General features: G+C 37.0%; 1 protein-coding gene across 2 annotated transcripts in view; it reads left to right on the forward strand.

Moving 5' to 3' along the window:
• Nucleotides 1-20,386, forward strand: part of LOC121330384 (metallophosphoesterase MPPED2) — a 34,958-nt gene extending 14,572 nt beyond the window's left edge. For both annotated transcript variants that reach the window (XM_041276864.1, XM_041276865.1), the window contains exons 4-7: nt 3,234-3,459; nt 18,017-18,132; nt 18,792-18,905; nt 19,485-20,386. In XM_041276864.1, coding sequence (XP_041132798.1) covers nt 3,234-3,459; nt 18,017-18,132; nt 18,792-18,905; nt 19,485-19,603 — 575 coding nt within the window. In that variant the 3' untranslated portion in view covers nt 19,604-20,386. The remainder of the gene's footprint in view (nt 1-3,233; nt 3,460-18,016; nt 18,133-18,791; nt 18,906-19,484) is intronic.
• Nucleotides 20,387-27,066: the final 6,680 nt, after the last annotated feature.

Here is a 27,066-nt window from a genome sequence, read left to right on the forward strand (position 1 = left end):
AAGTGTGGTATTGCTTGGCATGTCGAAAAATACTGGGGTCTGATCAGCATTTCCGATCTGTCCAAGCTGTACTGTTTGTTAGAAACGCTGAAATTGTAAAAGATTCTCTTTGAATTCCTCAGGATGCTAATGGCGCTTCTTTGAAAATGGCTGCCTGTATGTAGCGGGTGACTCGAGATTGGGCAGTGATGTTTTGGTTTGTCTTTTCTTGGCAGTAAGTCACGTTGCTGTTTGTGTACTCTGGTAGTCTTTTCTTGGTGATTTTTAAGTGGTTTAAAACGCACTTGCATTTAATAATTGAACAGAATTGTTAGAACATTGAACTACCCATGTCAGTTATTCCTGTCTTAAATTTTTTAAAAATGTATATATTAAAATGCTTTATTAGTAATACACATGACTTTGAAATGCATATCCTGTTTTGGATAGTACTTGATAATATGTTGTAAAAATATGAATTTAAAGTAGCGGTACAGTGTTAGAAGAATGTGTTGTATTAATTCAGTGTTTTCCCTGCGATATGGTGTGTTGAATATCAACAGGATGCTCTTAGACTGCATTTTATCCAGTGTAAGTGAAAAGCACTGTGCATTTAGATTACTGGTTACTATTCCTTACTTTTCATAGACTAAATGTGTAAAACTAATGAATTATAGATGACTCTGTTCCATCAGGGCTTTCTTACAAAGAAATTTGTATCGACGGTTTTTAAAATAGTTTGATGGCAATAAAAGGCTCTCATAAAATTCCCTCCTGAGCAGAGGAAATAGAGTTGGTTTGCAATAATTGCATTCTCCAGCGTTTGCTCATTCGCTCTTCAATATGGGATAAGCCAATTGTAGCCGGTGATTTTGTTTTGCACGTCGAAAAAGCACCATGTAAATGGATCTGTAATGTAGTTAGAGGATGCCTTAGGATTTTGAAATTGATGGGTGTCTTTCCCTTATTGGATTTGGAAGGGATTATGAAGCACTGTTGTATTTCAGTCTAATTTAAAATAAAAGAATGCAAAGTTTTACCCTTCCTCTCTCATTCTGATCATGAGCAATAGGTATTGGCAAAGACTGGAAAAGCCATACAACTGCCGTTAGGTTATAGAAGGCAGCTTCAAATCTTAATTCACTGCTCTCTTCAGAGGTGAGGACTCTTTTTTCAGTACTGTATACAGCAGCAGGCATACAGAGTAAATATGCCACTGTGTCTGAAATATATATTTAAGGGATACAGGGAGGTTCTAGTGTCGCGCTGTTACTGCCTTCAGAAACAGTGAACATTCCTGACTAAAGTGAAGGATGGCTTCCGTCAAAGGGTTTTGTGTCACTGTGAAAGAGCTGCTTCAATGTGACCTTGATGATTGAGTTCTTCCTCGAGAGTTATGGCATCTATATTTAGCTGTTTATTAGCACCTGTAGGCTTCAGCTGCAGCCTCCTCCACGACGCATGACAGTATCCTAGCATCCCGTGACCCACAGTGTGCTGTTACTGCAGCAAAGCAAAATATCCCAAAGTGGGTTGTTTTTTTTTGGAATATTCACCAAACACACAGAAAGTATGAGAATAAGTGTGTGTTTTGTTTACTGCAGTGTTTACATACACAGTGACGCTCTGGGATTTCTCTTGGTATAATAGCAACAATAGTACTGTAAATACTGTAAATATCATCAATGAATAGTAAGCCTAGCCTGATTTAATTAAATATTAAAAATACAAACTGCATTAGGGCACTGCTTCCTCAAAATCCTGGCACACCTGCTCCGCGGTGCTGCTGAATAACAGTACTAGCAAAGCCATCACAGTCTGGAAGTGGAGATACAAATAAATAAATTAATTAATAATAAAACCAGTAACTAGAAGGGCACCCCATTGAGAAGCTGTAAAGTGTATCCACTTAGGAGAAAATGCTTCATAAAGAGGCCAGGAGAAAATAACATGCACTGCATTATAAAAAGGTAATAATGAAGTGAGTATTTATCAACAACTTAATCATTTTTATTTATTTATTTTTAATATGAAACAATGACAGTGTTCCCTAACTTCAGTAAGCTTTTTACTTTGTAGATTATGATGAATGTGTTTTCCTAAGCAGCCAGTAGACTGACCTTACTTGCTTAAGGCTGTGTTTTTGTTTCCAAAAATACTTTTAGTCAAAATGTAGCAAACTTGCAATGAACTATGTACATGTAGGCCCAATGATGGTTTTCACAGAGCCGTGTTCCAATATGTTTTCCAGTGATGGTTTTCACAGAGCTGGGTTCCAGTATGTTTTCCAGTGATGGTTTTCACAAGAGCTGGGTTCCATTATGTTTTCCAGTGATGGTTTTTACAGAGCTGGGTTCCAGTATGTTTTCCAGTGATGGTTTTCACAGAGCTGAGTTCCAATATGTTTTCCAGTGATGGTTTTCACAGAGCTGGGTTCCAGTATGTTTTCCAGTGATGGTTTTCACAGAGCTGGGTTCCAATATGTTTTCCAGTGATGGTTTTCACAGAGCTGGGTTCCAGTATGTTTTCCAGTGATGGTTTTCACAGAGCTGGGTTCCAATATGTAGTTCAGTGTCTTGCATCACTAAATATAATACAGGAGCATGTGACTTAAGGAACTAAATGGTGCTGGGTGGGATACTGTTATCTGTAACACAGGAAGTGAATGGGTCAAAGGGAAACCAAGTACTTCCCATAAACACATTTGGGCAAGACTGTCAAAGCTCTTTAATCCAAATTGTCATGAGCAGTACATCCAGTAAAGGTTACTAAACTTGAAATAAATAAGCCAGGAATTAAATTGAATTGTGCTGATGAATTCGTAAGCCCTTTTATTATATTTATTTTTGTATTAGTGGTATTGTGCTGCTGATTGACACTTTGCAGTAAATGGCTTTGTGATTTTTTTTTTAAAGTTGAGGCAGGATATCGGCTTCATCTCAAGTTAAAAAAAAAACAAAATAAACTGTAAAAAACAATAAGAGGATGTTTTCATGCTAATGAGAGCCAAGATGATGCAGAGTTACATTATTAATACAGATTTATAAAATAGAGCAATTCCACACACTGCTGTTCAAGCAATTTGTAGATTTTATAATGACTTATTTTTATATATTTTGACTAAAAAGAGACCGATACATATACTGCCTTAAAGCAGAAGTGAATACCTTTTTTTCCTGTCTCTCTTGAAAGCTGCTTATGTTGCAGAATTCGACGTTGCTTTGTTACTTTAATGACTTTTCTTTCCTTTCTAGGAAGTCTTCCTTATGAATTTAAAATCGTAATTGCTGGAAACCATGAGCTGACGTTTGATAAGGAGTTCATGTCGGAGCTGGTGAAGCAGGATTACTACCGCTTTCCGTCTGTGTCCAAGTTGAAACCAGAGGACTTTGACAATGTTCAGTCACTCCTGTCGAACTGTTTATATCTGCAAGACTCGGAGGTGACAGTAAAAGGATTTCGAATATACGGGGCACCTTGGTAAGCGATACTTTTTAGTTCTCACTAATGGGAGGGGATTAACAGATACCCCCCCCCCCCACTTGGGTAAAAACAAGATTTTAAATAATGTTTTGTGATGATGAGAAGTTGAGCCGTTTCATATCTGAAAGAACAGAGGCACACATTATGTGTTAACCAGTTCAAAACTGAAGTTAATTAAAATGAGTGTGAAGCTACCCTAATTAAATTGAAGAAAACAAACGTGTTACTCCTTTTCAATTAAAGTGAGGGACATCTGTGTGAGAGAGAATGTCACGCTACATAATTTTATGAATATTTGAATAAACTATAACACATGTTTAAATTAAACAAACCAAGAAAAGGCTGAAGCCTAACGGATTACTAAACTGACCTGATTGTAGTCTTTGTTAATAGCCTTTAATGTAGATTTGTAATATTCAGATTTCAAATAAACGCATGCTAAATACAGTATTTCTTGCAATGGTGAGTCCATTTCTTACCACCTTACCTTTTTACACATTTCACTGACTGGCCTCCAGACGACTTGCTGGCCAGACTTTGACACTGCTCTGTTTGTCAGGTTACCATGTGAGCTCCCCAGCATGTGCATGAACAGCCAAGCTGTCCTGCTGGACTGCAATCGCAGGTCCTCTCGAGAGCTTCCCCAGCGGTGTGGCTCTGAAAGAGCTAAAGCTTTGGTGTTGCTTTTTTATATACTCCCTTGTTGTAAACGTCTTGTCAGCACTCGATTCAGTTAGTCCCTTTCAGTGTTTTCAGTACTAATTCGAGTTTTACAAAATACTGTAGGTGTCAGCTGCTGCATTCAGCAGACCATGTAAAGTAAAAACAGTTATTGGGTGATTTAAAGCAGGGTTCTTGCCTTTTTACTGTCTAGGCCTCAGACCCTGGGCACCTGTTGTACCATACTCTGTGGAGCACATGCTAGAGGTGCTGCATATGCTTTTTATGAAAAAATGAAAAACTTTAGACTAGAACTTGTAGATTACAACTTGGTTGATTTTTATCTAAAATTATCCATTGGTAAACGCTATTTAATTTTAGAAACCTCGAAAGATTTGACCTACACCAGTGGTGTTTTTTGTTGTTGTTTTAAAACAAAAATAATAATTTTATTCGATACCAGTGATGTCAAACATTAGAACTAGGCAAGATGTCAAGTACACATTAGCATGTGTTGCTTGCACAGCATATGTTCTGACAGTTGGTAAAAGTACAGACAAGAACAGAATGAGGCGATGGTGTGCAGTCTTATATAAAAAAATAAAACAATAGCAAGTGTTAAGGCTGTGCGTTAATAAATATATATATATATATTATATATATATTATATATATATTATATATAGATATATATCTATATATATATATATATATATATAATATATAAACATAATTGTTCGGTTTACTTCACGCCATGTCCCCTCATAATTTTATTTTGAGCTCCTTATTTCTTTGTCTTTTTTTTTCTTCTGTGTACAGTGTGACAGTATCTATTCTTGCTGTAGCCAGAAAACTTTTGTAAAAAACAGTATTAAAATATAAATTCATATTGAAATTATTTTGATATCCTTATTCCTGCTATCTTTATACCCAAGCTGAAGCTGGCTAACCCTAATCTAATAAAACAATTATTAGATTACATACACTATTACTGAATGTATTACTGAATTTGTATATATTTAATTGAATAACCGTGCCAGTATGATTGTATAGTAATGATCAGACAACACACACAGTGGTTGTCATATGTGCTTCCTGGTTGGGGAATGCTAAGGAGATGCAGAGGTCCCAGATTCAGCTACATGTACATGCTGCCTTTGTGCCGATGAGTTTTCTAGTCTTCCAGAGCTGTGTGCAGCTGCCTTGTCAGAAGAACGGCTGCAGGGTGTTCTCTCTTGGTTTAGTTGCTGAGTCGTGAACTCATCACAGAACAGAGCTCAGGCATTGATATCATCAAAGCTCCTTATTGCACTGCAGTACAAAGTCAGGCAAGTTCAATCAAAAGACAGTTTGGCTGATGATTTGTAATGAAGTTTACCCCATCACCTGTGTTGCAGTTTGACAAAGCAAGACATTTCATTATCATCAGACCCTTTTTACCAATTTTACTAAATAAAGCAGCCTTTTATAAATAAATGTCAGAAACTGTTTTTATATGCCAGGTGCAAGACTTTACATTGATATGCTGCTTTTTCAATACTCTAACCCTGAACTATCCAGTTCTATTAGACTGTGTGCTATCTGAAATCTAGTAATTGGTTTGATACACTGTAGTTAGTGTGGGCTACACTATATATATACCATATAGTAAGAATATAGTGTGGCACAGCTTTTACTTTTTGCACCATTAGGCTACCTGATATTACACTGCAGAGTACATTGCAGATTATGAAAGCCAGATCTGTCCTTTTTTTATCATTCTAGGATTTATAAAATGTTTGCATCTGATATTCTCTTTTGGGTAGGTTATCCCTTTCAGCTGTTATCTCATTAACATCAGGAATTCATTCTAGCTGTATTTGATTTATGTAGCATTGACACATGAGAAGGAATTTTCTAATGAAGCAGCCATTCCCCTCTAACCTCTGATGACAAAATGCACAGCGGATTCAAATCATATTTCCCTTTTTAATGACCTCGGCTTTCATAATTATGAGTATGTCATCCCCCTTGTGTTGAGCCTTTGAGGCTGAGGAAATGTATGATGGAAGTTCAAGGAAAGCAAACTTGACCTTTCCTCCTCTTAGGGGATAACAGCATTGTTTGTTTTCACTCTGTTGGAGGGGAAAATGACAGTAGAATCCCCAGAGTGGAATGGGCAGCCAGTATGAAGCGTCTTGGAAGTTTTCCTTTACACAGATCCATATAGGCTCCATAAGCTTGCAATACTGTATACCTTATTCCATAAACTTGTAGTAAGGCATGTGCTTTATAAATTGGCATCTTAAAAAATGTTTATTTAAGGGAGTGATTTTTGGTTTAAAACCAGGGACCCCAAAAGGTTATTAATATATTTAGAAGTACTAAAAGAAACTTGGTAAGCAATGGCATGAGGTCTCATTTAGTATTTCTGAATTTAACACCACTGAGTGTTTAATACTTATGGAATTATATTGATGTCTTTACATGTGTAAGAGACTTGGTGGTCCAGTGGTTAAAGAAAGGGGCCTGTTACCACAAGCTTCCAGCTGACTGTCTGTGTGTGTGAACCTGAGCAAGTCACTTAACCTCCTTGTGCACATATATCACTAGCTTGAGGCTGCCCAGATGTTTGAAGACTGTTTATTCTGACAGGACACTGGAAGAAGTTCTTGGCTATAGCAGTTTGTTGTTACCTTTATAATGTTGACATTATAGCACTGTTGCTGCTGCTGCTTTGGAAATGGTGTATGAATAAAAAAGAGTAGTGGACAGGTTTAGACTTTTTAAATGATTTTTTTTAAGGGTCCTTGGCATGACTAAGTCTCCACTTAAACAGGAATTGGTCATTGTTCAGAAATATCCTGCTGCTGTTGTTGGAAACAGAGGACTCCCAAACATGAGACGTCCTTTGGATGAGACGTAAAACTGAGGTCCTATTGTAAGTGGCTCTGCAGCATCAGTTGTGATGTATAGTTCACCCCCTAGTCCTCTAAGTTGCTTTGGATAAAAGAGTCTGCTAAATGACTCATTAATAATGAGATTGACTTCCTCCTTTCTGATGCAGAGCGAAGACAGCGTCCCTTATTCAATTCACAACCTTGAACTGTGGGGTAGCAGGGAGGTCAGGTATGCATGTCCAGCAGCTCACACACAATGTCATTGGTTTTCACAGCTGGTTTTCAGTGATGCCGTATATGCAATTGGATTAGGTCAAGCCCCCAATGTTCAGGTGGATATGTGCATGTTTGAGCAGTAAAGCAGGTATCCACCAGGAGAAGAAATTGCTGTTGTGGTTAAGGGTACGATTTTGGTCATTTTTTTGTACATTTCATGGGTGAAAACAAGCAAGAATTCATGGAAAGGTCACCAAATAATGCAGGTTTAGCTACATCAGCATACATAAGAGCTTTTAAATAATATAATGACTATTGCTTTTGACTATTAACAAATTTAAATGTTACTTTAGAGTACCAAACGATTTTTCCACGATTCTGAAACTGCATGCTGTAAAGAAAGCTTCTGTAGTCGGTCAAATCAAGTGATGCTGTACATTGTGTATATGTTGCACAAAAATGCAGATTCTGAAAGTCTTAAATATTTGAAAACGCAAGAGTTAACACGTACGCAGTTTTACATTTTGGTGCAGCATGTCCTACATTGTTAATATTGTCTTGTGGGCCATGCCTATTTGTAAAAAATGAATAAATAAATGGAGGCTACAGTATCCAATACCATAGGCACAAAAATGAAAACAAGTCATGTTTGTCACCAGATATGATCTTCCAAAAAATGTATTTGATTTATTTTCCATTAGCATGCGTTTTTGTATCCTGATGTTATAAAGCAAGATTTACTACACCTTTTTTTTTTTTTTTTTTTTTTTACAGCTGTTTTTTTTTTTAATTTGAAATATGTGTTTCACATAGCGAATAATCTTGTGGCTTGGGCAGTCATGTGCTTTTGTTCTAACTATGGGTGAGCAATGGTACAGCAGGCAGGCCCGTGCATTACTGCTTTCATAAAAAGATTTTAATTCACACACTCTTGCATTGTTTTGTGTAATACAATATGCATAGCGCCCCAAAAACCCTAATGTATGATGGAAATTGAGCTATCCTTATCATACTGCGTTTTGATAAGTTATTGTATACTGTGTTTTGACTGCGGTTGTAGATAATGTTCATGTATTTTAATCCCGTATTGAAATAAATACATTATATTTTGGCAGAGCTTAAAATAACATTTTGGTGTTTTATTTCCAATAGGGAATTTGTAAAACGTGATGGTATATTATTATTAAACTAGTAGCAATTGCTAGGCTTGCATGTATGATAGAATGCATGATTGGCTGCAGAACAGACATGCTGGACACAAAAAGAATGTTAGGCTGTATGACTGTATTAAATAAATATACACGTCCTTAACATAGTTTAATTTGCAGGCGCCAGGCTCCCATTTCGTTTGTCTTGGCTTTAGGCCTCCTGCTTGGTAATGTGAAAATCCCAGGCACTGTCCACATGACAGCCAGCGCTTCACAATTCTGTTTATAATCCTTGTCAGGCTGGATCTGCGAACAAGATGCAAGGTTAGGTTTCTTAATTATACACATTGATCATGAGAACCAGAACCGGCAGAGTTTATAAATACGGAAGGTCTCTCTGCGATTTACAGCTCTCGAATCGCTCATTGGATTAAACAAACAAACAAAAATCAAGTTGACAGAGAAAGAGTCGAGGGAAAGGCCTGTGATGGAGGGCTTGCTTCAGTCCTATTTTGGGGGGAGGAGCAGGTTCTTTATTGGAATTATACAAAAACAAAAGTACGCTGCAATTGCGAGCTGTAATTTCAGGTCTGCTACAGATGGATTTACCATGTCTGAGCTCAAACAGACTTTATGGAGCCTGTAGACAAAAAGGGAGTGTGATCTGGCAGGGGTGTCACAGCCTGTCAGTGGTTTAAATGACGGATTGGCCACAGAGCAGCAGTGTTATACCCCCTGACCCTCCCCCCCAGACTGTTCTGAAATTATTTTTTGGCAAGTGCAATGGAGCAACTTGAAAGCAACCAGGCATTGCTAAGCAGATTCTACCTGGCTTTTCACAAAGTAGAATTACCATTATGGGACACATAGATATATTTAAGGTACTGTACAGTATAATGAGAAACAAATACAGTAACCAGACAGTTAATATTGGCTTATGAAGGTAGTTTTTCAATCCATCGAAACCAGACCTTTTTTTAAAAACATTCTTTCAATAACTTTAGTTAAATTTTGAGAATCGCATTCAGTCGCATCCAGGGAAATTTAAGATGGAATGGCTATTTTAAGGTTACCGCCAGTAAAGTTGTAATGATTGCTTATACCAAATTAAATGTCAAAAGGATCCAAAATCAATAAGGTTAGAGAATTATAGCTCACCCAGTAGTAACTTAAAACATCAGAGCTGCTTTCAGTCATATTCTAAAAATACCACCTTAAATCACCTCTGTGTCAACTGATGCCACCTTGTATCTATAGTAACAGTGTGCGGTTTGGAATTGGTTTTGATTAGACCATTTCTGTTTTAGTGACTTAAGAGACTGTGTTGCGCTGTCTGTCTGCAGGAGCCGATGTTGTCACCATGTCAGTGGTATATGCAAGGCTATGTTTTTGATCATAATGGCAATATATGTCATCATGAAAGAGTTCCTATGGAGATTTATTATTATTATTATTATTATTATTATTATTATTACACTCAAACCCAAAAAGTGATAAATTCCTGTATGTTGATGCAGCTTTTTCTGTATTTCAGTAAAAATGCAGAAGCGAAAAGGGATATCTGGGGAAAAGCCCTCTCTCTAGGACAGCCAGTTTCATTATTTGTGGGCTTCCATAGAAGCCTGATTCCAGCATGCCTCAAAGGGCAGTGAGTGTTTCCAAACAACCCTGGGGGAATGCATTAAAATTTGAATCAACTAGAAAAATGCATTATAGATGTAGTCCCAGCGAGGCTTGGCCGATTCACTTGCTTTACTTCTTGGCCAGAGACTTATACCAGAAAAAAAAAAAGTTTCTGGCTAGAGTTTATTGGTAGGGATAGCTTTAACAGTTAGCTGTTTTTTTTACTATAGAGTATCTGTGGTGTTTCATGTTTTAATCACTGTTATTAATGTGCATTGATATGTATTCAGTGTATACCAGTTACTGCATTTAAAATGAATATTGAAGGCTTATTGTATGTAAGTAAATGGCTGTCGTGTTACTGTGATGCATGTGTTAAGAGAATGGACTGTAATAAATAGGACACACGGAATGTGTAGAGCACTGAGCTATAAAAGGCAAGAATAAATAATGTCCATTGCCACTTTGAAAGCAGCATGATGGAACAGAAGCATAATATTTAATGTCTCGCAGACTGCTTATGCAGTCTGATTGGTTGAAGGTTGGATCTCTGGATAGCAGTGCAATGAAACAATGGAATTACATTTTGCTGTGAAAAAAAGTGTTATAGAAAACTGAGTGGACTGGTGCTTTAGTCTTTTAACCCGTTTTTTGCATTTTATTGATTTTTGCTTTATTTATTTATTTTTAAAAGGCAGTTTGGTCCAGTATATTTTCTTCTTGTACACATTGATATGTAAATCCATCTGTCTAAATTGTGCATACCTTCAATAAGGTTTTTTTTTTTTTTTTTACTTAACATTCTATACTTTTGAGAATGTTTTGCAGCTTTTCTTCTTCTGAATAATTCATCTCCAGGCTTTTAGTGCAGTTTCTGCTTTTTTTATGATTCTTCAGAGGGCTTTTTGATCCATAATCCAAGCATAATGAAGTTGTCTCCATCGTGACAGAAAGCCATGGTCTGTGTTAAAATGAATGTTTTGACTTTTTTCCCAGACACTACCTGCTTATGTGGATGATTGTGACCTGACCTGTGACCTTTGTGAACAGCAGCTTGTCAACAATAATTAGAGAGCTTTATTTTTGAAGCAATCCAGATCACATTCTCCAACTGCACACCTAATCAGGATTTGCAGTCAAAACACAACAGCGTGCAACGGACTTCTTCGTAACCCTAACAAACCGGAATCTCCTGTACTGTGCTTGTGGCAATGGCTTTGAATAATTATTGTCAAAACTGTCAAATCAAATGGATCGTGGCTTTCACAAAATCTTAAATACTGTAACTGTTTTGAACAAGATTATTAAAAAAAAACAGAATGGTGATTTCACAAGCATCTAGTTATTCTTAGGCTGTGTTTATGCAATGTGCATAATGTCGTTAGTGTTTTCAGTTAATTAAATAGAATTTCCAACCCGTGTGCTGCACTGTCTGCTGTTGTTTAGTCCAGGTTTTCTTAGCTTTGGTTTGTCTCCTGAAGGTGCAAGACTGTAAAACAGCCCCTTCTTTCTTTTTGATCTGCAGGTATGATGTCTGTGTTTGGCTCCCTTTCAGAGGTAACATCTGCTGTTATTCACCTGTACAGTAGGAGGGCGTAGCAACTATACGCTCTTAATAGGTGCTCACCAGCGTAGACTCCAGATAGGAAAATTATATTAGCAGTTTAAGTGCGCAAGATAGTGAAGCCAATAAAAGCTCAGAAAATTTGCTTTGTTTATTTTCCTTTAACTGCTAAACAGCATGCATTCGTTATGTCACACTATTTATATACTTAAATGTGCTCTACAAGCATAAAATTCTGCACTCCACATGCAGAGCTCTTTTCAAGGGGCATGGCTTCTTCTTAAAAGCTTTACTTGCCATGCTAGCAAACGATCCTTTCAAAAACATCCAAACAGGGAATGTCCGGCCAACGAATAGTGTGCATATTACAAATTGAGTGTACAGATTGAATTCTAACTGGAACTCGTGTCAGCATGTTACCTTGTTCTTTTACAGCCAAGATAATCCTCATTATTATAAAAAAGCTAAACAGCTTTAGTGAGTGCTATACTGCTATTTAATTAATGACCTGTGAAACGAACAGCATTGTGCCTATTACCGTTTAACGATAAGTGGGTTGTAATACAAGTGTGGGGGGGGGGTTGCAGAGACATGTAAGTAAATCCTATATAAAGGAATAATTAGTACACAATGTCAATGCCAATCCACTTGACCACACTTGGGTGTCCTCTGTATGCTTTGATATGAAGATACATTAGTATGTATATATAGCGTTCTACAAAAAGGGTTTCCCTGAAGATCAAATGTTCTGCCATGTGCTGTAAAACAAGCATGTAACTTTTTTTTTTCTTAACTGGCAATAGTATAATAAAATATCTAACACAACCCGCTCGGCAGGGCACACAGGCCGCCAGCTGCTTAAGAAGGAAAAAATCCAATTCAGTGATTTTTAGAGGCAGTTTTTTTTTTTAAAGTTTTTATTTTCTTTAGTTATTGAAAGTGCTTTGTGGTCAGAATATAAGAACTCCAAAGTAGAAAACCACTAACATTATTCTGCTCTCCTTTACTGGTCTTTGAAAGTGTGTGTGTGTGTGTGTGTGTGTGTCTATATATATATATATATATATATATATATATATATATATATATATATATATATATATATATATATATATATATATATATATATATATATATATATATATATTCAATGTTTACAGTTGACCTGGTAGCCTGTAGGGAGAATAGAGTGCATGAGGTGTGCTGTTGTGTGAATGAAGGACTGAAAATCATGACTGGACTTGCTGTCTGGCATTTGTATAAAAATGATTTCCATGAAGGTTTTGAATGTAAGGGTTTAAATAACCAGCTTGTGTGGCTGTTTCGTTTTATTGTAATTTTAAATGTTGTAATTATGAATGACGTAGTTAACAAACAAACAAACAAAAATAAATAATTATTTAGAAGATTGACACAACTATTTAAAATAAAATTATTTATTTGTAATTAAAATAAATAACAAAAGCTGTTAAGAACTAGTGTCAATAATAAGATGAAAAACCGGACCAGTACCGAGAAAACAAAAGATTGTGTTGAAGGAAATTAAACAAGGGAAATGAAAGCAAGGATTGTCCCATCTATTAAATACATATATTAGACCACTGTATAAATTACAGTGTATTATGTCATGACTTTAGATAAACCCTGACATTTTTAGTTCAGGGCTATAATGACAGCCAAATGAAATCCGGATGACAAAAGGACAGATAATCAAGTGAGGACAGCTACAGACAAAAGCTTCTCAAGAGGTTTATGGAAAAAGGTGCAGAGTGGTCTAGGCAAATGCTCCTACCGGTGAAAGATTACACCCTGGTTTTTTTTGTTTTGTTTTATCTGACGCTGTGTTGAAAAGTGGGCTCTCTCTTGTGTATTTATTCAGGCATCACTCACAATCAGCCAGCCCCCGGTGCCTTGCCGTTTGTCTGTGGAAGCATTGTAATCTTATTTTTATCAGTTCCTTCCTGTACACCAGACAGTTAAAATAGCATGAGCAGGGGTCAGAAATATCTTAATGGATTGGCTTCTCAGAGATATTGGTGACCAGAAGAAGAGCTTTTTCCCTGAAACTTCTTCCTGTGATGATAGTGGAGATAAGTGACTACTACTGCTTCTGAGAGGAGAGAGGAGGGAGGAGGGAGGGGGGCTAAGTCGAATGTAATGTAGGAAGAAGTTAGTCTTTGTACCCTTTGCTGGACTGAACAGGCCATTCAAAATAATTCTAATTGGAGAAGAACACTAAAATGCCCTGAAATGGTGTGTTTTGAGTTAGCCTTAACACTTTTATATTGTTTAATAATTTCTTCCCATGTATCCCATTAAAAAGCCAGCCGGCACATCATTGCTAATGCAGAGAAAATTAATTCAAACTGTAAGTGAGGCTGACAAACATTTTGGCTGGCATCAGTAAGCGTTCACCATGTAGTCCCACTTGCCTGGATATGAATAGACAAAGGACAGAATGACTGCATCATTTCAGATATTTACATCCAAGTGTACACAGTACACTAGTAAAGGTGGCTTGAGATGTATAACACATGTGGATTTTAACTTGAATCATACATTATTCATTATTGCCAGTGGTACTGCATACATGTTTTAACTGTATAGTTAAGTAACTTTAAAGGGAAATCATACTGTGGCTATAGCTTATTCATAATCATGGCCGATGTGGAAGTGTCCCCCAGCTGAATTCAAACCAGGCTGGAAAACCCATTAATTCATTGCAATGAAAATGAAAAATCCACCACTGATAGAATTGATAAGAACCCAATTTGTCTCTCTCTCTCTCTCTCTCTCTCTCTCTCTCTCAAAAAAACTGAGCATGAACTGCAGATCCACAACTGCATCTCACAATGCTGCACCAAACCTGCAACAATCAAATGCCTGTATTGCACAAAGACCTAATTTTGCTCTTGAGGCCTGAGCCATAAACTGTGACAAGAACAGTCAAGCATACAGTCTGATCAGATGCATTACTTTTAGCTAAATGTACGTTTTTCGATTAGGGTTTTCATCATGTCACTTCAATGAATTATTTTTCTGCGGGGGAATTAACTTGTCAGACCCCCTTTTTTTCGTTCTCATTATTCCCATGAATCAAGTCATGCCTGCCAAAGGTTATTTTGGTTTGTCTGGTAACCCAACACCAATATTCCGGGGCAAATAGGCACCAGTGCGACGGTTTCTGAATAGGGGTAAGCAACAGCGTGCTTTCATAAGCCATTCCTTTCATTTCTGCCACAGGGGTATAGAAGGTAGGGTTGCTTTTATCCCCTCGCCAATCTCTTTATCTGAGCGAGTCAAGTTTCAGCAGGCCTTCCTACTAAAGCCCAAATGATGCTATTTACAAATGGCAAAGTTTTCATTCCCATTATTTTTCTGCAGAAGTGGATCCAGTTACCTCTTGAAAAACACTGTTGCGCATGTTTGCACATTGTCAGATTTTGCTCAGAATGCTGCATTGTTGCAAAACCTTCATTGATTACCCACACTGCAGTCTGCGACATGGTGTTCTTGCAATCTGTCATGCTACTTGTGAGAACCTTTGTAGAGCAAGTGTCTGATGAATGGCAAATACATTAAGATTGACTTTGGCAATATTTGAGTCTAATCAAGTCTTACTTCTTGACCCTATTCCACATTTGTGTTTAAGGTAAAGTATTTTGAGGATCGTAGGTGACAGTCGTTGTATTGTAATGCAGTAGAAAATGTAAAGAAGCCATGCATTTAAATGTTGCCCTTAAGCAGATGAAGACTTGCAACCCAATTTCATCCTAACAAGTTGTATCTTTTTATGAGCTTTTGTGTAGTACAGTAATTATATACCAATGCTTCACAATATAGCCGTCTGTAAGAGCAATCCTTGTACGTGGTGACACAGCTATATATACTGATGTGGGAACTCTGTACAGCTGCAGGTTGTGAAATCACAGCTGATACTACAGGAGAGAAGACCGCTCTTACCAGTTTTACCGTGATGATGCAAATCAAATTAGCGTACTAATGGTGCTGACGCTCCCCAATGACTTGACCACAGTAGTTATTATTCGGCCAATTTAGTATGGTGTCAGCCCAGCATTTGCCCCGTCTCTGCTGGGTATCAATGGTCAGCAGTTTATCAAACTGAAGCCACTTGGCTCCTATTACCACAGATTTCAGCGCTGTTAATAAACGGTGAAGGCATGGTCATATATAGTGTTTTCTGTCAGGTTGCCTCTCCCCCGGGTGAAATAAAAGTCCTATTAACATGCTTCTCCTCATTGGGCCTGACAGCTTGATCAATTAGACTCCTCTTTAGATGACCTCTGTGCTGCCGTGACAAGAAGGTGAGTCTAAAATGAATGCTGCGGTCGTGTAATGGGTTACCCTGAGCTTCAGATTTGTATCTGCAATGTCTAGGATGGCCAGCCGGCATTAAATCATATCCAAGTTTATGGCTGGAGTAAACAACAATGTGTACAATCCAGCTTGCTTCACTTTAAACATATTTAATATGTGGTGTTATGAGTAGGGTGTAACATATGTGAATATTGTATTTATTGTAAAAGACCTATTGACTTGACACCTATGGGCTGTAAATCCTCTTACATTTTTTAGCACTAAAACTTTCCCTAATAGAAATGGCAGTTGCCTGGATCAAGGAGCTTGTCGTAGCAGATCAAACCATTTTTTCGTTGGATAATCTTTATTGACAACTCATTGGCATTCTGCGTTTGAAGAGGTGAGCTTCTGTTGAAGGGAGCACACTACCCACATTGGTGTCATTTTGACGTAGTCTGGCAGTGTGCCCTGGAGCTGTGCTAGTTAGGGCAGCATTGCAAAAGTGCTGGATAGCAGTAAACAAAGCTTGTCCATAAGAACAAGTATGCAGAACCCGTCTTTCTATATTGACCTCGAAGCCAGTTCAATTAACTTAGTAGCTTTAGAGTAACAGTGAGGGGAAAGCTGAAGTTAGTTGTGTTTTAATTTGCAAGAGTTACACAAATCTAAATACGTATTGCTCCACGTTTTGCTCTGTTAAATGCTCGACCTTGCAATGTCCCGCAACCTAAAAGGTTAATGAAATTTTGTACTTTTATCTCTGCACACGTTCTACCAATGAAGCCGAGCATGTATTAATATTCTGGCTTGTGCTGCTGCTTTACTGATATCTTGTGAAACCAGGATGTGATTTACATACTCTGTTCCTTAATGTGCTGGCTTTATCATCTCGGCTCAACTTCTAGACTAAGATGCTTTTAATGGTTGTTGTTGTTTTGCGTTGTATTCATGACACTTTTAACACTGGACTGCCGGGGCTGTACCTTTTTTAAATGTAGATTTTACACAGATGGATAGATTCCATTGTAATGAATGGTTTTATGCTGCCATTTGAGTGCCTGAATGGGTCTCCATTCTGGAACTATGGTATCAAAATATGGACCTTTTTTCTGATATATTCTCAGTTGATTGCAATGTGTTATCTTGCAAGCAGCAGTCATAATGATGGTGTGCCACTGAAATGTTAATCGTTATACCATGTTTTCAAACATTTTCTGCAAGGTTCATTTTAGATGTATAGTTTTCAGTGTTGCAAGCTATATATATATATATATATATATATATATATATATATATATATATATATATATATATATATATATATATATACATACACACACACATCAAGCATATTAGAAGAACATCTTGCCTCTCCTGAAACTGGTAAAATAAGAACTCCAGGTCATTGCGTAATTATGTTTTTAAAAGAGAAATACAGATGTACTATTTTACAATGTCATTCTGATCTCAGATCCACTTTGCACTTGCCAAGTTTAAGAGGTCCAGGACCCTTAGAATGACGCTGTGCTCTTCACATATTCTCTTGCATTTCATGAGAGGTGTGGAAGCAATTTACTGATGCAAAACCTGAGGCAGATGCGCACTGGTATTTTAACTTGTAAACACTGTCTGACGAGCTGGTTATAAAGGATGTGCAGCACCTTGATGATTACAGGATGCTTAATTGAATATTGACATTCTGTATGCAAGGCTAAAAGACAGTCCCACCCAGTCAGGTGCCACACTGGGTTAGTTTGCACCGTTATTTGCAATGCAGTTCTCCTTCTGATCAGCTTATGATCTACTTTTTGATGTAAACTAGATCTGAATGTATTTTGTTCTCATATTACACATAAGCTGCATGCTTATTTAGGCATGGTTCTAATTCAGTGCTTTAACTTTCACAACGGATCAGGCAAATAAAACCTGTATTTGGGATAAAGCCCCAATCCTATTATGATGTTTCCCCACCATAAACCATAAATAGTCTAGTCTTCAGCAGGGGGTGGTTATAGATTATCCAGAATGCTAGGTACTCTTAGTAGACAGCTCTTTTGTAACTGATATTTCTTGCCTCTTGCTTTTGTTTCTAATGTTTCTGTAGTGTTTGTGAAGTCTCATTCAGGGCTGGTTCTTCTCTTTCAGGACCCCCTGGTTCAATGGGTGGGGTTTTAACCTTCCGAGAGGTCAGTCTCTATTGGACAAATGGAACCTCATTCCAGAGGGCATTGATATCCTCATGACCCACGGACCGCCACTTGGTAAGACAACTCCTTCAGCACGAACTAAGGTTAGGTTAAGTTTTCGGTTTGCTGATTTGAGTAGCGTTTACCTGTACAATTAGAGCAGCCTGTTGTCTTGAGAAGCGACATCTTTTCTAGCCTGTTGCACAGGTCTATAGTTGAAAGAGAAGAATACATACATTCGTACATGCATAGGGTTATCTTAATCCACAGCATCCAGTTTGTGTATGCATATGGTTAGAGGGTCCAGTGCCTTAGCATCTCATTAGCCTTTACAGGGAAATGGAGTTGTGTCAATCCAATAAAATACCCGCTTATTTAGAAGTGCAGACTGACAGAATTGATGAGACATCTGTTTCCCAGCAAAAAATTGCAGTTAAAATCATATCACTCTTGGCTGACTAATTCCATGTACAGTAATGCAGTTTAGGCATAAAAGAGCTCTTTGGTATGAAATCTCAGCATTGTAAGTAAAGACGTTAATTGCTTGCTCTTTTGCTTCTTTAAACATTGGTTATGAGTGTAAATGTACTATACTGTACTGCACAACAGGAATGCTGTTTTGCTTTATAGAGGCTGGAGCTGGAGCAGTGGTAGTAAAGCTACAATGAGGTATTGTTGCTCTGGATGAAACCTTATCCCGTAATTATGATGGTGTTGATTGAATTTCACCTCAGGTTTCCGAGACTGGGTTCCGAAGGAATTGCAAAGAGTCGGCTGTGTAGAGCTCTTGAACACAGTGCAGAGGCGGGTGAGGCCCAAGTTCCATGTGTTTGGAGGTATCCATGAAGGTGAGTGGGCTACTCCTGAAATTTACAAGGAAGGCCAGAAGCCTTTTTTGGGTCAGATTGGGGAGGGATATACAATAAGAACGAATGTTAACACCAGGCCTGGGGGTCACTGCATAATAATTACAATTACAGCAGAATTGTTTTCTGAAATTACAATGACATGGCTGTTTGGTTCAATTCCAGTTTATGCTGCAGTAATTACAGTGATAATTACAGTTATACTAAAAAGTAACATAAACAACTACACACATTAACATGTTTACTGTCTGTATTCTAAACAGCCAAGCACAGGTGTACTAAAAGTGCTTGAAAATGCAAGAATAATGTGTGACAAATGTAATAACTTCGTAATTGATCAGTTATGCGGTAGAAGTGCAGTTCCACAGGTGTGCAAGGGTTGCAGATTGCAGAGAGTTCTGAATTGCTCCATTTCCATTGCAGTGGACCCCCAGGCCTGGTTAACGCTGCAACAGAAACATGGGTCTTCAGTCAATACGCAGAATGTGATGCTGTCTTGACATTTCTGTTACACGTTGGACAGGGTCGTCTCATTTTGTTTTGTTCCCCTTCCCCCGATAGGTTATGGGATAATGACAGACGGTTATACAACATATATAAATGCCTCAACCTGCACTGTCAGTTTTCAGCCAACCAATCCACCTGTCATATTTGACCTCCCAAACCCACAAGGATCCTGAGGCACTGACCCACATCAGGAAGTGGGGAAGGTCTGCAAGCTACCATTTCTTTCTAACAATAAGACCAGTGAATCCTATTAAATATTTCTTTCCAAATTATTTGGTATTTTGTAAACTGCTGGTAATATTTAAAAAAAAAAAAAAGGGAAGAAATGTCATGCTGTTGAAAAATGGTCTGGCTCTTTTAAAATGAAGCTTTGTGAATTTGTATACCTGCCATATATATTTTGTTTGCATTTTGCTAGATAAATTGTTAAATGCAGTTGTAATATGTATGGACAATTAGGCTTTCGTTTGGGGGGGGGTAAAGAACATGACGTAAAATAGCTGAACATTGTTAAACATGAGTTTCCTGTGTCCTTTTTGAAAAATACACTTTTAAAGTTTAAAAATAAACTTGCTATTTATTTATTGCCGGATGAATCAGAAATTAATTAGAATTTTAACTTGTGTTTTCAAGTAAAACTCGGAATGCACAAAGTTCCTATCCATAACAATAGGGATGATTCATTTGTCTGTACATGGATAACCTTAATTTTATAGTATACGTGGCATAGCATTGGAAACTGAGATGTGTTTTCTGTCGCCACTCTCCTTCTCAATGTATTGTTCGTATTTTGTCGTTCAACTGTGACTCGCCTGATTGCAGTTCCGCAGTTGTTCAACAAAATTACCACTTCTTTTGAGTTGCAATTTAAAATCTCCTATTTCTGTTTTAGTTTTGAGTCATCTGGCATACTTACTGTACAAGCTGACATAAAACAAATTACTTTAATGCTACGAATATATATATATAATTAGTATATATATAATATTATAGATATATATATATATATATATATATATATTATATCTTACTTACACACACCTGCCTAAACAAGGTTTAGTTGTCCTTTGAAATTCTAAATCTTCTTGTATTTGTATTTTTCAATTCTTATTTTTTTCTAATGTTGCACTGTGTGTAAATGCAGTCTTGCTTGCACAAAAAACCTTTGCCACTGTAAATGCTACTGTGTGTTTTTTTTTTCTGACTTAATACTTTGTTTATTGAAATTTAGAAATGCATTTTTTGTTTGTTTGTTTTGGTTCTTTTAAATTTGTTGTGATATTATATATTTAGCCGCCTTTATATGCAAATAAATTGCAAGATTTTTACTTATTACATACCTGTCTTTCTTCAGAACTAAATGTTTGAAACACTAAGTTAAGAGGTTAATAGTGGGTGGTAAATAAAAAAACTCAGTACATACCACATCAAACTTCTACAAACATAAGCATGCAATCACAGTTTGCTGAATGCTCTCTTATTACATTTCTATTCATCTTGTATTACAGATTATCATAGGACACACTAACCAGTGCCAGATTGCAATCATCCTCAGTCTTATGATTCAACAGCAGAATAAACTGCTTGGTGTTTGGGGCTGGAGGAGAAATGGCTTAAATCCAGAGTTGTTTTATAGGCTTTATTTTATCCATGTCAGGTTAAGCTATCCTATCGTTTGATTCTGTGATCCCTGTGGTTTGCATGATAATGTATTTAGGTTCAGGGAGCCTTTCTTTTTATAGTGGGCAGAGCCAGTTCAATTGCTAGTGCAGATAGAAGTCTTGTGGAGATGAGTCAGTATTAGTTTTAAAAGATTGGCTCTCCTGGTCAGACAGTATGGAATTGATGCTTGGGTGTCATGCAAAACATTGTATAACATTTTCTATTTAAACGTGCTAAAGCTTGAAACATTGTATTTTTTACTCCTCACTTCCTGTCCAGTTACATTTTAGAATAACACATTTAAATGGTGTGTGTGTGTGTGTGTGCACATGTATATGTGTGTGTGTGTGTGTGTGTGTGTGTGTGTGTGTGTGTGTGTGTATATATATATATATATATATATATATATATATATATATATATATATATATATATATATATATATATATATAAATGAATCTTGCTTTTAATTAGATATTTAATTGATACAATTATGAAAAAAAAACCTGATGAAATTCACCATTTTTAAAAATATTTTTTTCATGAGTTTTTAGTGCATCAGCCTTGGATTTCAAGCGTCCAACGACCTTCCATAACAAGTGAGCAATTGCCTTCAATGCCAACATTTATAACAAATATGATTTCAGGCAGATTTTACAGAATTTGTTTTTCTGAAATTGTCATACGAGAAACCTTAATTTTTCATCATTTTTCATCATTTTTCACCAGAAGTTCTGTCTTTATTTGTTTATTTTTTTATTTTTGCTTGTAACATTTTTTCAAAAATATTAATTTTTTTGAACATTCTTCAAATTAATTTGTAGGGGCTGGAAAATATATGGGTCCAGATTTGACCTTTTAAAGTAATGTCTGGGTCTATACCAGAACCCAAACATGTTTCCATTAAAATCCAAATGCCACAATTCAGTTCACTCCACTCATCTATAGATCAAAGGAGCCAAACCAATTAACTTCCCCCCCAACCACCGATACAAATTATAGCCCCAGAGCTGTTTAAGCATTATCATAATCCTCCTTAATCATATTAGTATAACCCAGAAGCCAGTATGAAAAAATGTATATATGTGTATGTGTGTGAGTGCAGTCTTCTATATGTCTCTGATCTTCAATAAATTTGAAAGTTAATAGAAATACCTGTGGGAGATTAAACACTGAATGATACAGCAGACATGTCCTTCTAAAAAGCTTGAATCCCTGGAACTGAAATATCATGCTACATGTGAAAAGCCTGCTAGAATAATAATACTAGTCTTATTGTGTTGTATGTTTGCAGAGCCCTGTCGCATATTCATGGCTGTCTAGTGATGTGACTAAACCACAGCGGCTGCTGTTTGGTGCTCAGCTTGGAGCCTGCGTGAAGTTTAGTCTCGCTGCTTTTATTAGACAGAAAGCTTGCCTCATCTTAAAGAAAGTTTGAACTTTTTACCACTGGCACTCAATCAAAGACATCCAAACATCCCAGCTATGTGTCTCTGAGGTTTTTAGCTGTAATACACTAAGTAGTGCAGGGATTAACAACATTTTCAAAGGGGCACTTGTACCATTAAAGATGACCCACACAAGCCTTTGTATGCATTTCCAGTGTATTATCTTTCAAAAAATCTTTATGCCCTGCAGCCCCCATAGTTTAGGAACCACTGCCCTTGTGGTCATGATTAGACTCCTACTGGTGTATCTATATATATACAAAAACACTCTATTACAATCTAAGATACACTATCCACCCGTGAAGCATGGTGCTTTTATAAAGAACTCTGGTTTCTATGAAAAAAATACCTGTTACTGTAAAATACATCAAAGGGAATGCCCTTTTATGATTTAGGCAATCAAGCTTGTGAATCCATTTTTAAAGACAATGAAACGTTACAGAATATGGTCATGGAATGCCCCAATTCTGTTCCTCTTCATAGCCATATAACATCCTCAGAAATGATCATGTGACATCCAATGTCAGATTTTCCTTTTTTTTTTTTTACTTGGTCTGTATTTCTAATTTTTCATTTGAATTTCATTCAAAAAGATGTGGTCCTCTACTGAAAGAACCATCTGCATAAAAGATTACTGGTTTCTTCCAAAGCTTTGTGCCTCTCTGACAGTTTCAGATGTGCCTCACGAACAAGGAGGAGGTGAAACTGTCCATATAACGCTTCAGACCTTTATTTCTCAGCCAGAATGTGAAGTCTATTAATTATCCTAGCACTGACATAGCCAGGAATTAATAGGTGCACTTGACAAGGATGGCTATTACCCTATGCTGTCCTGACAGCTGCTATTGATATTGGAGATTTGTCAACTCACCCCTCATGCAGGCTTGATAGATGTCGTATGCAGTAAAGTGAAGGGTGAGGGGAGACTGACTTTGATACCTAAATGTCTTTTTGTTATGCCAGCTGTATACATTTTAGTTAGGACTAATTCAGGTGTTTAAAATCAGTCCAAGATGAAGCTCCAGTCGCTGTGCAAGGTCATACAATTTTACATCAGCACCTTGGCAAAAGGCACTTGCCTTTGGGAAATAATACGCCAAAGGTGTTGAAATCCTATGAACACGCCAAAGAAGTCAGATCAGTAATTCTTCACGGTATCAAATCTGCATGTAGCAGTCGCTAAAATAAAACTTTTTTTTTTCTGTTTTGTATTCCGTTCCATATCCTATGTATATATTAATGCATTAATATTATTTTTACACTTCTGCAATTCTTTTTTAACTCCATTCAAATGTAATCCAATTGATTAAAAAAAAAAATGAATTGGGGATTTAAGTCTGAGAGAACGTGGTGTATGCTTGAATATGGTTTCACACAATTCTTACTGGTTTTAAGGGGACTCTATTATCTCCAGTCTCAGTGTTGAAAAGAAACCGCACATCTTTTTACAGGCAAGATAACGAACACACAACAGTTTGGTTACAAACTTGTGGGTTGATTAAAATGTATCAGTGAATGACTATCAGAGATTATATTAACATCAAACGTGTCATTGTACAATTCCTAGGCACGATACACATTGGCAAAGGTAACACCGTTGGGGGTCGTAACGTTTTAACATTTTAGTAGCAAAGAATGTGTGATGATTTCTATTTTAGAGAGTTTTATTGATTTAATACATTTCCTGAGAATTGTAATTATTGCCTTCAGATTATTTGAGTTAGGACTGTTTTTTTTTTTTTTTTTTTTTTTTTTGCGTGGCCTACACCTAGGGTATCCTCACTAAAACAAAAAAATCTGTAAAAGAACACAAATTGACACAAAAGTGGCCGAAAAGGCTGGGTTCAGCCAGCTGTTTAGAGTGATAATGTTACATTTCATTAAACAATTTTTCAAATACCTCAGTTTTTATTCCATACCAGCCTCAAAAAAAAAAAAACCAGATAAACTGAGAATAATTTAGGAGAAGAAAAAAAGAGTTTATCTTCGATTTATAATCTGCCAAAACACAAGTGCACAGCCTAGCCATTTATGTGCCTGGAGAAAAGCCCATACATCTATATAAAAGTGCTGTGATGTATTTCTGTTGCTAGCTTAATGTGCTACCCTGTGCCCTCTGTGTTTTGATTCATCTGAGAGCAGCAATCATGTCGACAGGAGCCGTTCTTCAGTTCCCATCAGCAACAACTTAGGGTCAATTCAAGGTTGCAGCAGGGTCATGACTCTAACACAGTCGCTGATGGAAGAATTTCCCTTCCACATGACTCTGGCTATAGCTGATACAGTGCTTGTGTTCTTTTTTTTTTTAATGTTAGCTTTGTTTCTGTCATTCACACTATGATGCTTTTTAGCCCAAAGTATAAATAACATTGTTTTAAATAATAATTAAAAAAACACTTCAAATTACACATTTGAAAATCGAATAACATACATTGTTTTGTAAGCGTTGCATTTTGAACAGGTACTCGTTTTATCACTGTCTTTATACTATGCCTAGTACCCTGTTAAAAAAAAGAAACTGTGCATGTGCGGTGCGTGACTCTTCTTCGTTTGTTTCTCTTGTGTACCGTGCTGTGAGATGCAAAGTGAGATGTAGCTCATCTTTTCCAGCCAAATCCAGAACAGGAATAAAGTCCAAACCAAACAGTTTGTTCAAGGTGCAAATATTCAGTTTATTAACGAAACAGTTGCATTCAAAACATGTTCCAATACAGACTTTAAACAATAGACAGCCGTTTTTGATGGGATGATGACTGTTCCCAATATAGAAGCATACTTCCTATGCAGTTATCTGGAGAGATGTGTAGAGAACCAAAAGGCTCAGCACAGTCCCAAGCACACATCCTCCCAAAGAATGCGCGTTCTATTCAAAACATTATGGTTCAAGTTTTCACTGGGAATTTATTTATTTTCATCCAATTCATTCAGCTGTAAACTCAATGTGGCATCTCGGCTGGCTCCTCCTGGGTGAACAATATGTTTTAAAGGAAGAAAAAAACGCAGGTGCACTTATGCAAAGAAATTGAATTTTTTGAGAAAGAAAGGATTACTTTTTGTTTCCCTGGTGCAGCATCTCTAGCATGTGGGCAGCAAACATGTTCAGAAAGGCTTAACAGCATTTGAAACAGAACAATTCTATAGACGCACACTGCGCCATTCAGCATGGTGGTCCTTTTTTCCAAACATTATGCTTTTTGTGTGGATTTTGTAATACAAATATTAGCTGCACGTTTTTTTGATAACGTGTACAGATAACAGAAACAGGATATATTACTCTAAGTGCATAGCACTGTAAAGGGGAAGCTATTTTTGCAATGTTACTGTGTGCAATTGCATTGCATCAAAATCTGATTCCCATTAAGTATTTATGCTTTTAACGTGACAATGGATTGTACTTTAAGAGTCAAGTAGGGTCCCACCTGATTCTGCAGAACCCTTGACAAGAAAGAATTAGTCACCCACATTAGTGCCATCAGGTTCCTACAGAAATGCAGTGCTATTATGTTATGGTTCTTTTATTACCAGTAATGTGATCTTCCTGCCTTTGGAAGGAGAACCCAGCCTTTCCTGCTCCAGTAGAATTAAACTGTAGTCAAACTGTGCACATTACTGAGTAAAACAACTAGAAGACACACATTTGAAGTACAATTATTGTCTCTTTATTAGGCCTGAAAGGCAGGCTTTTCTTCCACAATCTGCCTGGGGCCTCTGCTAAGGGCGAGTATTTACCTCCAATGTTCAGAGGCAGACGTTCTACTGCTGCTGTAATCTAGAGTTATTTTGTCATCTCACGTGAATTTGTCAATCTACACACATGACTAGTAAAGTACTGCATTCTTAAAAATTGTACTATGTTAAACAGAGACAAACTGTGGAGATTAAAGGTTCTGTTTAAAATGAGCGTGTTTCTCTGATAACTATTTAAACGTTTTTGTTTTCACTGAAGAGCTGTGAAGCCTTTCTCTCTGGAGACAGGGCCACACTGTAAACAGGGACCTACTACAATCAAAAGGGGGAAACTCTTCAGTTATTTTTGACTTTGTATATACTATTGCTTTGCATAGAGAGACAGATGTTTTCTTTTGCAGTTTAAGAGAATGCATTTATTGGAGTTTACCAGCCGGTAAGAACCAAGATCTTTGAAAAGCTCCTAATGTTAATAAGGAAAAAAAAAAAAGGTTAACACATTGGTTATATACCAATCGTTTTTGTCCAGGACTTTAAAAAGTCATTTAAAAATAAATTTTATTTTCATTTCAATCCTACTCCTCCCAATAAAAGCTCCCCAGCTCTGTTTTTGCACAGCAGTAATTTAGTGCTCCATGGGAATCCTAGGGCTCAGTGGGTAAATGATCTCCTGGGGGTGGGGGTGACATGGAAACAATGACCCTTACACCAAAAGCCAAGACCTTTGCCAGACAAACATCGAAATATTCAGCTTGTCAAGAACCTTTATACTCTAAAGCATTCATAAAACAGGTGCTCCCATCCTCATATGAAATATGCCAGAGTTACAAAGAGCCATC

Source organism: Polyodon spathula, chromosome 17 (assembly GCF_017654505.1).
Source record: "Polyodon spathula isolate WHYD16114869_AA chromosome 17, ASM1765450v1, whole genome shotgun sequence".
Taxonomy (NCBI): Eukaryota; Metazoa; Chordata; class Actinopteri; order Acipenseriformes; family Polyodontidae; genus Polyodon; species Polyodon spathula.